Consider the following 14,984-nt stretch of genomic DNA (forward strand, 5'->3'; position numbering starts at 1 on the left):
TCTTACACAACATGTTGACTTTATGCAATCACAAAAATGGCATCTTAGATGAATTTTTAAAAGTACTTTTTGTTTTGGTTATTTATATATTTTACTCAAATACATTGCTGCTACCTTATGTCATTGGGAATTTTAAACGAATTTTAAACTAATAAACTAATTTTAAATTGTGTATATATAAAAATAAAAAAAACCACCCAGCACGCCCCTGCGGGCGGTTTATCCTTCAAGCTCGGGTCCTCTACCAGAGGCCTGGGAGCTTGAGGGTCATATTCATATATATATATATATATATATATATATATATATATATATATATATATATATATATATATATATATATATATATATATATATATATATATATATATATATATATATATATATATATATATATATATATATATATATATATATTCATATATTCATATATTCATATATTCATGAGAGCAATTACCGGAGGCACCGGTAGAGTGCGGTGTTACAGGGAGATACCGGATGTGAGCACACAAATTTCAAGAGAAGGAGGAGGCGCTAACGTAGGAGTTTGTTTTACATGAAAACAAAAGTGATTGTAGAATATGTGGTAAGAAACGGTATGTAACAGTAATTCAATAATCCGTACTAAAGTGTATTCGTATACAGGTACAGATGTGAAAACTGTTTGAGAGCGAGACTTCGCTTTTGTTTTGAAAGCACGCGCCTTTCGGTGCTAGCTACTTGCGTGCTCGTTGATGATGTGTTTAGCCTTTTTTGTTTTATTGTAAACTTTATCGCCTAAAGGCGCCCGCGTGTGTTATTTCGGTGTACACAGGTGACGTGAGGTGTGTGTTTACCCGGGCACGATGACTACTCAGAGAGTGCTTCCTCAGAGCAAAGAGACTCTACTGCAAAACTACAACAAGAGGCTCAAAGATGACATCCGCTCCATTATGGACAACTTTACAGAAATAGTCAAGACAGCAAAGGTAACAGACATACTGTCACCTCCCTCTTTGTGTATTTTCGTGTTTTTACTACAATCAGAGCTGGTCACAACTCATTTCGTGCCTTGTTACTCGCATTTGAACATCATAATGTGGCAAAGGCGACCTGCTGAAGTTCAAAGCGAGCACCAACGAGCGCCAGTTCTCTGTGTGAAGGTGCAGTGTTAATGCCTGAAGAATGGCCAGAATATTTTAGGCTAATAGGAAGGCACTGGTAATTAAAATAACCAGTCCCTACAGTCGAGGTATGCAGAAGAGCTACAGCAGCAGAAAGTCGCACTGGACGGAACTGCTGTCAGCTAAGAGCAAGAAACTGAGGCTACAGTTTGTACATATTCACCAAAACTGGACAACAGACGATTGTACAAACATTGCCTGGTCGGACTCTCGATTTCTGCCATGACATTTGGATGGTACGGTCAGAAGTTGGTGTAAACAACATGAAAGCATGGATCCATCCTGGTGCTGGTGGTGTAATGGTGTGGAGAATATTTTTTCTTTCCACACTTTACATCCCTTAGTACCAGCTTAGTGTTGTTTAAATGTCACTTATTGGTTTCAAATTGGTTTACATTGATTAAGTGGACCAAATACAACACACCATTATGACGAGTATAATATTCTACCACTTATCTCTTTGTCCAGATTGAGGATGAGACACAGGTATCCCGACCTACTCAGGCAGAGCAGGACCATTATGAGATGCATGTCAGAGCAGCCAACATTGTAAGTACTGCAGAAAACGCCTGACAACACACTCGTATGCAACATATTCAGGGCTTTATTGTTATTTATTTCTGTTACCTGTGGGGAAGAAAAAATCCAAAGCTGGTTACATCTGTTTCCAAGAAAGACTCCTTTGAATGAAAGGTTAACATATTATCCATGTAATTTATCATATTACTGTAAACATGTTGATGTGTGCACTAGCACTAGTCGAAGAGTCACATCTGGGGCTGCACTTTACTGTTGCAGTATCCTTTGTATTGAAATGTTGTAGTTTGTATGTAACTGACAGACGCATTACAGCCCTGTGAATGAATCGGTTTCTACACTTAGCGAAAAATCTTTTCTGTGCAGAAATTGACATTTTAACAAGTCATCACTATGATCATTTTCAAACCTGCTTCCCCTCTTCTATGTTTCTGTGCCAGGTACGTGCCGGCGAGTCCCTCATGAAGCTGGTCTCTGACCTGAAGCAGTTCCTAATTCTGAACGACTTCCCCTCCGTGAACGACGCCATCAGCCTGCAGAACCAGCAGCTCCGCTCGCTACAGGAAGAGTGCGACAAGAAGCTCATGTCACTCCGTGACGAGATTGCCATCGACCTGTATGAGCTAGAGGAAGAATATTACTCCTCCAGGTATAAATAGGCTCATACTTGCCCCCATCCCTCATCCCATTGCGCCTCTGTCGTCCCATTCCCAGCACCGCTGTTTCACATTTCACCATTTACACTGAGCCCTGGGAAGGGCTTGTGACAGTGTCTAAACTGAGCCTTTCATCAAAATTGTTATAGGTCTTTGTAATGAACCTCATCTCACCACAAGCGCCTTTACATTGTTACTATTTAGTGCGTGCCTTGACCTTTTTAAAAGAAATCATTATAAGAGATGATTAGAGGGAGGTCTTCAGTCTTAAAGTGGCATGCCCTTAAATATCAGCACTTTGGAACCAAAAACAGTAGATTTACTGATTTTACTTCTAATGGTTAGTGCTAGATCAAATCAACTAGAAGAGACACTATAGTCTGCTGTGATTAGTTGTTTCATGGATAGGTGACTGATGAAGCTCTTGGAAAAGATCTTGTTCATATTTTCATTGTCCCTTGTGATTAGTAGGCAGTCTGATTTAAAAACTACCCAATCACAGCAGAGCAACTAGTCACTGCCTAGGAACTAGTCTGCAGCGTCTGATGGCCTAGAGCAGGGGTGGGGGAACTCCACGCCTCAAGGGCTGGTGTCCTGCAGGTTTTAGATGTGCCCCTGATCCAAACAGAGCTGATATAGCCCTTGAGGCCTGGAGTTCCCCTCGCCTGGCCTAGAGAGATGTTTACCCAACATTATCTGGTAGACAGGAGAGATTCAGCATTTATAAATCTTAGTATTGAGAACTCCTTGTTCATTTATAGTAATAGAAAAAAATGAAAAGAATGAACAAAGTTTATTAAAAATCTATCATTTAAAGCACTTGATTTGCTGTTGTATCCATCGATGAATTGTTGAAATTTGCTGGGTGCTACAAAGAACACGTATATACATCTAAAGTCCTAAAGCTATATGGATTTATAGATATTTTTTTTCTGTGTGTAAAAGTATCATTTTAATCAATTTAAGATTATTTATATGTAGTATTTAAGTCAAATAAAGTTGTGATGGCCTTTTGTGTTATATTTTAAGGATGGTCTGTGCAGTTAAACACACACGTTTGCTGGTATTTATTTAGAGTTTCCACAATAATGTTTTTCATTCCGTCCCTAAAATCTAAAAGGTGTAACCTTAACATCAGTGTCAGCCACAGTCGCACGGTGCAGTTGTACATGTTTACCAGGTTTTGCCCGCTGTTCCTAGAGACCCAGGATGATTAAGAAATAAAGTAGAGACAAAATGTTGAAGTAGTTTGTCTTGTTTTCTGTGATCAAGTGTTAAGAGGTGTCTCTGAGCTCTGTTTGCATCATGCCAAATTGGGGTCTGCCATGCTCGGTGCACTTGCTCTGCTTTTCTGATCCATCAGCACTTGTTCTCACCCTTCTGCTGAGCTTAATCAACAGTCATCCCTCTAAATAGTAACACATGAATAAATTGCTGTTTTATGTTTAAGTTGTTTCTGGTGCTTCTGCATAACCTCTGTGCTTCTATCAAATGTGCTTTCACGTGCTCCTCTCTGAGTTGGTTGTGCTTGTTTCTGACCTGCTGCTCTCGTCTGCTCCTCTCTTTCTGTGCTGCACTGATTCTTTGCCTCCTGCTGGTTTCTGCTCTGCACAGCTACAGTCAGTGGGACAGCACTGACCTGCCTCTGTGCGAGGCCTACCGCCGTCGAGACAGTTGGGCCTCCGCGAACAGCAGCAACAGTTCTACGCACGGGGAGCGCGAGGACGTGGACGGGCCTCCATCTCAGGAGACGAACCCCCAGCACCACCTTAACGGACACGGGACCGCCTCCGTAGAGAAACCGTGAGGAGGAAAGGGGGACACCTGTCGGTTTGCTTTTGCCCAGTTTGGATCAGTTATAGCTTGTGAACCGTTGTTTGACTTGCTACTTTTTTGTATCGAGGACTTTAAAACTGGACTTAAACTTTGCAATGAATGGTTTCTTTTGGATTAACACATCACAAAAATAAGAGACTGTTGTATTAAACCACCTAAAATGCTTGTGTTGAGTGGTAGGCTCTTAAGTGCAACTGCTGCTTTCCAAGATCTGCATCAAGCCTAGTTACAAACTAGAAGATATATTTGATAAAGAACTCCACTGTAAAAAGTCTAGACTTGAATCACGTTCAGTAAAAGAAGTAAAAGAAAATGAAGACAACTTTAAACTCACCTTTGAAACTCAAGTACTTTTTTATATTCCTGTGTTAGACTTTGCATTAAATGTATTTTATTTTTTTTTAAGAATGGCATTGGTTTACTTTTGTCTGTTTAATTTAACTGCACATCAGATTAAATCAAATATTACAATATTTTTGGTTCTTTTTTTTATTTATTTTTCTGAAATCTTTAAACACAAATCTACAGCTAAACATGTAACAGTGGACACTTAAAAAGGGAAAAGTCACCGATTTAAAAAAATAAAAATAAATCCTGACCAGTTTAAGACCAGAATCTGCATCCTTAACATATTCCTGTCTTTTAAACTTAAGACAATCCTGAGCAAAAGAAATCATCTGAGACATTAACAACTGTACTGTATACAGACAAACAGCAGGAGCTATATACAATAATTACACGGTGTGGCCCTGATGTTAGAGCTATGCCATCAAAAGCCGTTTGGGATCCTCAAATGATTTATGGTCCAATCTTGAGTTTAAAATGGTTTTATATATATCCACATCAATATCGTCGATTCATCTTCTTGAACTTCTCATAGTGGTAGTCATCTGTAGCCTTCTCATTGTTTGGACGTTTGCGGTAGTTTGGTGGTGACGGAGCTGTGGATGAACAAATAAGTTAGAAATCAGATTAAAGGTTTCAAAAAGATTTTCAATAAATCCCCACACAGACACACAAGCAAATGGGGGATACCATTGAAAGTAAATTAAATGCAATGATTGTAATACAGTTTGTATCTAGCTTGGATAAAAAGAAGAAAATCCTGAAACTGAGAAATATTTTTGGAAATGCACAAGTGACAGTGACTTAAAACAAGAGTTTCACATTCTGAAAGGTCTGGCCCACAGGACAGTTTTCCACTTCAACTTAGACTTTATTCAATTTTGAGTTGGCAATGTTTTTGAAGTGTTTGAGTCTATGCAGTCATTCCTACTACAGATTCATGCCTGTTTTTAATTTACTGCTTCATGAGGGTCTCAAGGTCACAGCCTTCTAACTTCGTGTGCAGAGATTTTTCTTGATTCTGTGAAATTATTGTCATTATGAGTAGAGATGGCACGATACCACTTTTTAATGTCCGATTCGATATCATAAATTTGGATATCTGCCGATACCGATATGAATGCGATACAGTGTATTTTGTAATCAAAACTGTTTTTTATAAATATCTTGCTGTATTTTGTATAAGTTCATACTCAAGTTTGAAAAAAAGACACTGAAGCTATTCTGTTATACCTGTATGCAAAAAATACACTCCACCCAAAACATTTTATAGTTCAGCAACACTGATCAATCTAATAAATTTAAACCAACACCATCCTCCCTATTCTGGTATTTTAAAGAGTACTTACCTACCTAATTACTAGGGTTGCCAACTCCCAGCAAAAATATTAGGGAACCACCCCCCCCTCCCTTAATCGATGTAATCAACTTTAATTTAATGCAAGTGTAAAACAAATGCACAATAATCAATTATTTTTCTACAATATTTAAATAGATTCAACATCTTTCTTCAACAGAATTGCAGACTGCACAGATGGTACCTTCCCAAAGGAAAAAGTACTATAGCTTACTAGGGTGTATATTAGACCTAATAGTTACTATATACAATAATGGATTTCTATACATTTAATCAGGTGACCACTTTTGTTGTAAGATTCAGATAATTATTTATTCAAAGTTTTTAAATGACATAAAGAAAAATATTTATTTGCGCCCCCCCTTTCCTTGTTAATGCCCAACATGGCCCCCGACAGGTCTCGCAGACAATAGCCGCTCTATCACGTGACATATACTGCTCCGACGCACCGAGCTGGGTTACGCCAAGTAGCGCGTTTTGTGAGGTGATTTTATGATACTTCGGATCGGATTACATTTTTTATTTCTGTCCGATATCTGATCCAGTAATTTAGGTCAGTATCGGACCGATACGTAATATCGGATCGGTCCATCTCTAATTATGAGATGATAAAATCTCCAAATTGCTAAGATAATTTTCAGAAAACTTGACCTCTGACCTTGATCTCAAAGTCACAAAGCCGAGTGTCCATACTGCCTGCTCGCCGGGGTGATTCCACCCACCCATTTTCTTTTGTTTATCCAACTGTTATAGAACTATTTCTGTGTACTGAGCAGTGAGCGTATCTGTAGTCTCTTACCCTCTGGACCTGGTTTCTCTGTGTCGCCCACACGCAGCGGTCTTGCTTTGGGTTCTTCTTTGTGTCTGTGGTGTCTCTGCGGTGCATTTGCATCCTCATGATAGACTGAAAGAAAAAGTCAGCTTGATCAGTATAATCCGCTTTAATTTAGGTGTGGAATATCTCGCTCTCTTCAGATTACTTACATCGATTGTGTTGGACGTAGTTAACAGCGATGTTCGTGGGTACAAATGATGTGCCGTGGTCTTTTTTCTTGTTTCTTTGTTCTGCCAAAAGCTTTGCTTTTGCCTCCTCTGTCTGGATAATGTTCTTTATCTTTGCACTAGAAAAGAAATTACATACACAAGTTGCATTAGTAAAGCTACAAGTAAAAAGCAGCATTCGTTCATGCCATATCTCATGCAAAAATGCAGTTTTAGTCAAAAGACTCCTCTTGCTGAGTCTAAAATAAGTGTAGATGATTACTAGAATATTCTCGGTACATACTCAATGCCGAGATCAACTTCAGGGATGCCACTCAGCATCTGATTAGACAACATCTCCTCTGTCTTCTTGGCAGAATTGACTCGGATGTTCTCGGGCAGCTCGTACAGGTGGTCCTCTGGATTCTTCACTTTAACTTTATGCTCCTCAGCCTCCACCAGGCCCTTCTTCTTTTTTAGTTCCGTCTCAATATATTTCATCCTGTGAGGATAAATTTATGATAAAACCATGTTGTAAACAAGTGTGAGGGTATCTTGAATTGTGTCCTAAATGTTGGGGATTTGAAATGTCTCTTCTAAGTAATTTGTGCTATATCTAACTAAAGTGGAGGGGAAAGAATCAGACATTGGGACAACAAAAAAGAAAAAAAAAGCACACATACATATCTGCATCCTCGTCTCTTCTGTTTGTCTCGGCTGAAAAAGACGTCCCCAGGTTCAGGTCTGTCTCATCTTCTGTCCTGAATACATAACATGAAATGATGACATATCAATGCACAGCTTAGAGCAATTATGCTAAAAATAGTTAAAAACTCACTTACATGTCTCTATTCCGGTCTTTCACTTTCTTCATGTCAACAATTCCCCCAGTCTTCAGTTTAAATGGGTCATTCTGTGCGGAATAATCAAATAATGTTAATAAACGTTAGTTCAAAAAACAAAACACCTTGGTTAATGAAGCTATATTACAATTTAAAATATATATATATATTTTACAAAACTGACTACCTACCTCAATTTCAGCCTCTGGTGGAAGTTTTTCTCCAACCAACAAGGCGGTCACACTAAATAAAAGAAATATTTAAAAAAAACTGTGATTGTAACTGCTCAAACCACAGACTGTAAAACTTCATGTAAAGTAACAGGATGAAACGTGTTCGTGGTTTGATTTATTTACGTTACCTGATTCCGGTCTGTCGTTTGCGCAAACTCTGTAGCTCTTTAGCCTCTTCCAACTTATGTCTAAACATCCATGAAACACAAACGATTGCAAACACATTACCTGGGCAGCTTGTATGAAATGCGACCACAAACTATCTGCGTTTAGCGATTAGCATTAGCATGCATAGCATTACTCTAAAGGGCTTTTTTTTAATTCCTGTGGTTAAACGGATGGCTCTACCTGACTTCTTCGGTGGTCTCATCCTCTTCCACATCGGACGAGTCCCTTCTCCTTCTAAAGTTTTTGCCACACGGCATATTTTTAGATACAACACAAAATTATTTCAGAGTTTTCTAGAAGCTGGACTTGAGTGTAGCTGCTGCTGGAATAAGAGGGGGGACGAACAAATGTACAATAATAGTGCGTCACGTCCCCTTATTTACCGCGCCACTTCCGTCGTGTTTAGATAACCATAACAAACATGGCGACTTACAGGCAGGTCGGCAGATTGTTGGGTATTTCAGCAAGACTTTCTCGTCTGTAAGTTGTTTTGTATTTATCTATATCTGCATTGTTTTCTGTTTTTGCTTTATTTCATGTGTGCATGAATGTGTCGGCATGTTAAGCATCAGGGTCAGGCAGGCTAACGGTAGCACGCTGGCTAAAAGGCGGAGTGACGCAGTCAGCTACAGAGCAGGGAGGTGTGGGGATGTTTTACTGCTTTAAACGTCTCCACCGTACAGCCGCTTATTAACACTTTAAAGTCGTCAGTATCAACCACAACAAACCTTTGCAAACTTAAAAAAATGGGTTTTTTTTGTTTGTGTTGCACAAGTGCTAAAACTTTAGCCCGATTCTAATCTGCTTTTTCTGGATTATCCCGAGTTGTACACAGGGACACCGTTACTCTCGACAGTTCATATCCATAAGTTATTGCAGTTATTATAGTTAACAAAAATATTACAGGTTTTAGTATCGCTTAACTTGGTTTAAAAAAATTAAACTGCCTTATCAGGCTTTCGTAGATATATTTATTTACACCTAAGAAGTTTATAACTGCACTGATTTTACTAAATCTTGCCTCTGACATATGCCCTTAATTCAATAAGTGATTAAAAAAAAACCCAATCTGCACTCACTCTGTAAACTAACTCAAACTAAACTGGATTAAAACATCAAAACAAAATATAAATAACAATTAATTACAAAAGGCAAAACTAAAATAACTTTCTGCTGGTGTTTCTACGGTCTTATACACTCAGACACGTCATTACAAACGTCTTTCTAGTACTGGGTTGGACCCCCTTTGCCTTAAGAACTGCCTCAATTCTTCATGACATGACCAAAATGGTTGAGGAGTTAAGGCAATGTGAAGTTCACTTGGTAAAATTTAGGCCCTTGTTTGTTTTTTACCTTGTGAATTTCCTGTGCTACCATGATAAATTAAGTATCCCATGAAGCCTGTTTTCTCCTTCTTCTGGAACCATTTGAATTATGTCTTTAACAAAAACGGAAACAGTTACTGTCATTTAAAGAGCACTTGTAAATAAAGGGTTAAAGAAGCAAGCCATTATAACCACTTTCACAAAGGGATGTACATGGTGAGCAGCATGTCATTCCACGTATTCCCAATTTATCCTCAGATGGAAATAAGGGGCTCAAAGTATACTAAGAAAAAAATCTGCATGATTGCTACACTACCTGAAGCCTAAACCATTGATACAAGGCAGGATGGAGCCATGACAAATCTGACCGTACTATCCAAACATCGCTGCAGAAATTGAAATTCATCCCGAATAGGGATGGGTATCGTTTAGGTTTTATCCGATACCGGTGCCAAATCGGTACTTTTGAAACGGTGCCGGTGCTTAAACGGTGCTCGAACCGGTGCTTAAAGAACAGAGAACACAAAATTGGTCCCAAAACCTCTCGTGTTCAGCTGTTGTTGTTTTTTTGTAAAAAGATAACAATGTGTGCCTTTTCTGCAGCTATGTGGCATATATGGCATCACTCTTGGCTGGAAGCAGTGCTTAAACAATGGAAAAAACACAAACTTTGTCCAAAACCTCTCGTGTTTAGCTGTTTCCCACTTTTTCTTTGGTCATTTTAGCCTTTTTGGCCAGGGTGAAGGGAGCATCTGCCATCAAACAAGAGGACAGCCGCATGTAGCTATGATGATGTTTGCTAGTTCACCTTACATGCATTAATGTAATAACGTGGTTAGCCTACTCAACGTAAATTACACACGAACAACATGAAGCTACTCATGCAGAGAAGAACGGCTGCTGCTGCCATCATCATCCTCATCATTTCTGCTACACTGGCAGAGCTAGGGGCCAGGACTCTATTCTTCGGGTTTTTGGGGGATGTTGCTCCGGGTCCGATAACTGGCAACCCACCCGACGTGCACGGTGTGAGGTCTCGCAGCAAGCTATCAAATACGGCGCATTTCTGGGTTTAAAAAAAAACCGCTATGCGTCGCCAGCTGTTTAATCGGATTCTTGGTGTTACCTCCTTTGACAGTATCACAGTATCAGCTTAAAGCACTTGTTGCAGGCTGCTGAGTTTGCATATTTTGCTATGAAGTACAGCCAGACTTTTGACCGCTTCGCCTTGGACATTTTTAATCTGTGGCTCTGCTCTAACAGAACGTACGTACCTGGCCCCGCCTACTATCCTCGGAAACGTAAAATGATTGGCTAAAAGTGTATCACAGCTCAGGAAAAAAAAGCACCGAAATAAAGCACCGAAATGTGCGCTGCTTTTCGGTCTGGTTACTACCGTTTATGTCAGAACACCGGTACCCATCCCTAATCCCGAATGTACAGATCAACTGTAATCTTTTTCTTTTTTTTTGTTTATATGTATAAAAGAAAAATTCTTAATAAAAAAATATTGTTTAAAAAAAGAAATTAAAATTCATGAGACCAGGCAACGATTTTGCAGTGCTCCATTTTCCAATTTTTGGTTAATCCTGTTTATTGTTCTTAGCAGACAGGAGTGCCACACAGTGTGCTCTTCTGCTGCTGTAGCCCATCTGTTTCAAGCTTCAATGTGTCTTGCATTTGGATAAGGTCTTCTGTTGTAATAAGTTGTTATTTGCATTTGAATTTGTATCAGGTTCATTCTCATTTGACCTCTGACCTTAACAATGTGCTTTAGCCCAGAGAACCATTGTTCACCAGATATTTTCTCTTTATGACAATTCTCTTTAAACACTGAAGATGGTTGTTTGGGAAAATCCCAGCAGATCAGCAGGTTCAGGCAAATCTAACACCAAATAAAAGTAACAGACAGATTTCTGCTGTTGTCCACTTTCCTTGCATATCATATACAGTGCCATTTTTGCCTGTAATTGTATAGTGTATGTCTGTGTTTTCTATTTTGTAATTCAAATGTCTTATAAAAATAAATAAATTTTTAGTTATCAGTGAAATGATACAGACAGTTCTTTCTCCTTGGCTAAAGTAAGACAAATACTGATTGCACAGTGTATCGTTTTAAGCTCTGCATGACCCCTTTGGTTGTTTTACGTGTTGCCTTATGCAACAGTTTGTAATACAGTTTTGTACAAACACTGTGCACCAAATCATTTTAGTGGATTAGTCTCACCACACCTTCATGTTTTGAAATCATTATTTCACCGCTCCAGAGAGGAAGGCATTAGATGAAGTGAGCTGGCACGGGTGCTTGACATTTTGATTTCTAACACCATTCATTTATCAGTGTGAGCTGGGCTGTATTAAATGTCTTCATCTGCTGCATTTTTCAGTCTTGCTGTCAGTGGGTTTCAGAGCACTGGATTACACTTGCCTTCACATACCACGGGAGTTTCAAACAGATGGCCCTCAAACCCCATCTGGATTGTTCCTGGTTTGTATTCAGAATAATCACATGTGTAACATTGAATGTGTTAATACTGGAGTGATTGTCTTGAACCCAATAGATGCAGCTGCTGTTTGAGCAGGTGCCTGTAGGACACGTGACATTAGCCTTGCAGTTCAATAAAGTAAAGAGTTGCTGCACAAAATAAGGACACCGTCTAATGAAAAAAGGTGATTTATGTTGCATTCTTCTTCTTTGTTTTTTCTCTTCCCAGGAAGGACCATGTTTGTGCAGACGCAGGATACACCAAATCCAAACAGCATGAAGTTCCTGCCTGGCCGGACAGTTCTTGAAACAGGAACTATGAATTTTGCGGGCCCTCGTGAGGCACACTGCTCACCTCTAGCCAGGTATGTGAGATTACTGGTCTGAGAGAAATGCCTGATGTCAAACAGTCATCTTAGCATAACAGATGTAGGTAGATGAGTTTTAATACATGCGGTCAGTGCGGTGGACAGTGCACACGACAGGTGAAATAACTGACTGGGTGGAGTGGATGGAGATGAGTGTCAGGGGTGATTTGTGACAGAGGAAAAGCAGCAAGAGTGAATGAGACATTTTACAAGATAGTAGTGAGACCTGCTATGATGTATAATTTGGAGACAGTGACCCTGACAAAAAACAAACAAACAAAAAAAAATAGAGATGACAGAGTTGAAGATGCTAAATATTTTATTTAGAGTGATCAGGATGGACAGGATCAGAATGAGCATGTCAGAGGGACAGCTCAGGTTGAGCAGTTTAAACACAAAGTTGGAGAGCCAGGCAAGGCTGAGATGGTCTGTGCAGAGAAGGGTTAGGGAAGTGAGATGTGCAGAGAAGTGATAGTGGATATGCTGCACAAAGGGTGTTGAATATACAGCTTCCAGGCAGGAGGAAAATAGGTGGACCTCCAGAGAAGGTTGGTGGATGTCATGTAGGAGGACATTAGTGTGACAGTGGAGAACGATGGAGATGGAGGCAGATGATCCACTGTGGAGCAGCCAGAAGAAGAATGGATTAATAGTTTGACTTCTGCTAGTCACATGACAAGATTGATTTACCAGTACATGCCTTGTTGGTAGGGCAGTAACCAAGGCAACATTTATTATTACCAAATATAAAAAAGGTATAACCTCTGATACGCACAGAAACAGTAGACCTCTCTTCTCACAGCCCAGCACGCTGCTGATTCACGTCCTCAGTGTAACACTTTTACCTCTACTTGATCTTTATGACACTGCGGTGCAACAATTTTGAACAGAAATATTATTTTCTAATTCTATTCCCATTAAAATATTATGTTAATAAATGTGACTGATACCTGCACACAATTTGCACGTCTATATGTGTGTATTTATTTGTTACAATCATTGCACAACCTTCTGTATTAAGTGTAAGATGAATCTTTAAGTGTGGCGTAATAAAACCTCAGTGATTGTCTTCAGGCAGCTTTTTAGGATCGATGCAGTCAAGAGTGTGTTCCTGGGCCCTGACTTTATTACCATCACAAAGGTAAAGCCATGCCCAGTTTGTAAGAATTGGCACTGGCACAGCTTGGCATACCACAACTAAGAATAGGTTGGTTTCTCATCCTTCTTCGTTTAGGCTGACCCAAATTTGGAATGGAAGGTAATTAAGCCTGATGTGTTTGCTACCATTATGGACTTTTTTACCTCCGGGCTTCCTGTTGTAAACGAGGACAGCCAGCCAAGCCCAGATACAGGTATGGTTTTCAAACAGCTGTGGTCTACCCATTATTAAAACATCAACTTAGACAGAAATAACAAGCTGCTTTGAATGCTGAGGAACAACAATCTCTGCCTCTCCTTTCAGCACCGTCAGACGACGACGACGAGGTAGTTGCTATGATTAAAGAACTACTAGAGACTCGAATAAGGTAACTACTCATGAAGGTGCACTATGACCTCAGGGCCTGTTGCTTCCTATGCTTTTTGGGTTTTTTGCCTAATACAAGTCAATGTTCTCACTCTGTCAGGCCAACTGTGCAAGAGGACGGGGGAGATGTTCTATACCGCGGATTTGAAGATGGCATTGTTAAACTGAAGCTGCAGGGCTCTTGCACCAGTTGCCCCAGTTCAATTGTGACTTTGAAGAGTGGCATCCAAAACATGCTACAGTTTTATGTACCTGAGGTTGAATCGGTGGAACAGGTTTGTTGTCTTTCTCTCATTTGATTTTAGGACACTGTTAATTTTTAAGATGTTAATCCTGACATCTTGATTTATATTTCATGTTCAGCACTTGAGCTGTAAAGAGCTTTTATGCGTGTCTTCCAGGTGAAGGAGGAGGAGGAGGCTGCTCAAGTCTGAACCACTGAAATCATACACATTCCTGTCTCTACCAGCTACCGACTTTAATGCAAGCAATAGTTGCAATAAAATGTGTTTGATAGCACAGCTGTGTGAAAGAAACGGTCACCATTATCAATTCAGATGTAATCTCGTATGTGTTGTTTCCCAGCTGTTTGGTTTTTTTTGTACAGTGACAGTATTTAACAAGAATAGCCCAGTCACAGGAACAGCTGACTGGAATAATTTATTACTCCACATCTGTCAAGCAAGAAAAGCAGCCTTTTAGTTTTAAAATCAGTATATTATATGTGTATAAATAAAGTTTGTTATAATATTTTGTGACCATTTGTCTGCTTTGTTGTACATAAGTGTTCCAACTAGTGGCCTAGTTGAAGATGCTCAGATTCCCATTGACAATGACCAATATGGACAGGACTACAAATGAGTACGTCAGGGGGACAGCTCGAGTTGAGCAGTTGAAACACAAGAGGACGGATGGTTGATATACTGGACAAAGGTTGTTGAAGATGTAGCTGCCAGGCAAGAGGAGGACATGCAGAGGGTTGGTGCGGCATAAAAGGATACTACCAATAAGGTCAGATGATCCAGGGTGGTGACACATGAACAGAGCGACCAAAAGAAGGTAAAATAGAAAGTGGGTATTTTCCACAAAAATTATATAGACCATTTAAACTATGTAAGACCAAAAAACCATAAAAGGCAATTTTGCATATAAAAATTTTAAAA

General features: G+C 39.5%; 3 protein-coding genes across 4 annotated transcripts; 2 read left to right on the top strand and 1 right to left on the bottom strand.

Moving 5' to 3' along the window:
• The first annotated feature begins 461 nt into the window (after positions 1-461).
• med22 (mediator complex subunit 22) lies at positions 462-4,784 on the top strand. Of its 2 annotated transcripts, none has more exons than XM_086313881.1 (5): positions 462-596; positions 815-968; positions 1,632-1,712; positions 2,141-2,349; positions 3,971-4,784. In XM_086313881.1, the coding sequence occupies exons 2-5, from the start codon at positions 846-848 to the stop codon at positions 4,161-4,163; spliced, it is 606 nt and encodes a 201-aa protein (XP_086170007.1). In that variant the 5' UTR covers positions 462-596; positions 815-845; the 3' UTR covers positions 4,164-4,784. The 2 variants fall into 2 exon arrangements, with proteins under 2 accessions (XP_086170007.1, XP_086170008.1); XM_086313882.1 differs by having other exon boundaries at positions 494-586.
• lg12h9orf78 (linkage group 12 C9orf78 homolog) lies at positions 4,666-8,477 on the bottom strand. Its single transcript, XM_086313878.1, has 9 exons — positions 8,299-8,477; positions 8,079-8,138; positions 7,909-7,960; positions 7,718-7,788; positions 7,559-7,636; positions 7,180-7,377; positions 6,879-7,015; positions 6,694-6,798; positions 4,666-5,133 (listed from the first exon to the last, which is right to left on the bottom strand). The coding sequence occupies exons 1-9, from the start codon at positions 8,373-8,375 to the stop codon at positions 5,036-5,038; spliced, it is 876 nt and encodes a 291-aa protein (XP_086170004.1). The 5' UTR covers positions 8,376-8,477; the 3' UTR covers positions 4,666-5,035.
• Positions 8,440-14,571, top strand: nfu1 (NFU1 iron-sulfur cluster scaffold homolog (S. cerevisiae)). The gene is made up of 8 exons (XM_086313880.1): positions 8,440-8,598; positions 11,831-11,931; positions 12,158-12,293; positions 13,371-13,437; positions 13,531-13,648; positions 13,759-13,822; positions 13,922-14,096; positions 14,223-14,571. Exons 1-8 carry the CDS (start codon positions 8,540-8,542, stop codon positions 14,253-14,255), a joined length of 753 nt encoding a protein of 250 aa, XP_086170006.1. The 5' UTR covers positions 8,440-8,539; the 3' UTR covers positions 14,256-14,571.
• The last annotated feature ends 413 nt before the right edge of the window (positions 14,572-14,984 follow it).

This window comes from Aulonocara sp. 'chitande type north' Nkhata Bay, linkage group LG12 (assembly GCF_057382095.1).
Source record: "Aulonocara sp. 'chitande type north' Nkhata Bay isolate Kocher_YH1m ecotype deep benthic linkage group LG12, A_spYH_male_GT1.1, whole genome shotgun sequence".
Lineage (NCBI taxonomy): Eukaryota > Metazoa > Chordata > Actinopteri > Cichliformes > Cichlidae > Aulonocara > Aulonocara sp. 'chitande type north' Nkhata Bay.

Bases quoted from the DNA above. Each gene is read 5' to 3' on its own strand.
- med22 (XM_086313881.1), top strand. From the start codon at position 846: ATGACTACTCAGAGAGTGCTTCCTCAGAGCAAAGAGACTCTACTGCAA. The intron at 969-1,631 runs GTAACAGACATA...CTCTTTGTCCAG, and splicing joins AAATAGTCAAGACAGCAAAG to ATTGAGGATGAGACACAGGT. The intron at 2,350-3,970 runs GTATAAATAGGC...TGCTCTGCACAG, and splicing joins GAAGAATATTACTCCTCCAG to CTACAGTCAGTGGGACAGCA.
- lg12h9orf78 (XM_086313878.1), bottom strand. From the start codon at position 8,375: ATGCCGTGTGGCAAAAACTTTAGAAGGAGAAGGGACTCGTCCGATGTG. The intron at 7,378-7,558 runs GTATGTGTGCTT...TTATCCTCACAG, and splicing joins AGAGACGAGGATGCAGATAT to GATGAAATATATTGAGACGG. The intron at 5,134-6,693 runs GTAAGAGACTAC...GTTCATCCACAG, and splicing joins AGAGAAACCAGGTCCAGAGG to CTCCGTCACCACCAAACTAC.
- nfu1 (XM_086313880.1), top strand. From the start codon at position 8,540: ATGGCGACTTACAGGCAGGTCGGCAGATTGTTGGGTATTTCAGCAAGA. The intron at 13,823-13,921 runs GTAACTACTCAT...TCACTCTGTCAG, and splicing joins CTACTAGAGACTCGAATAAG to GCCAACTGTGCAAGAGGACG. The intron at 14,097-14,222 runs GTTTGTTGTCTT...CGTGTCTTCCAG, and splicing joins AGGTTGAATCGGTGGAACAG to GTGAAGGAGGAGGAGGAGGC.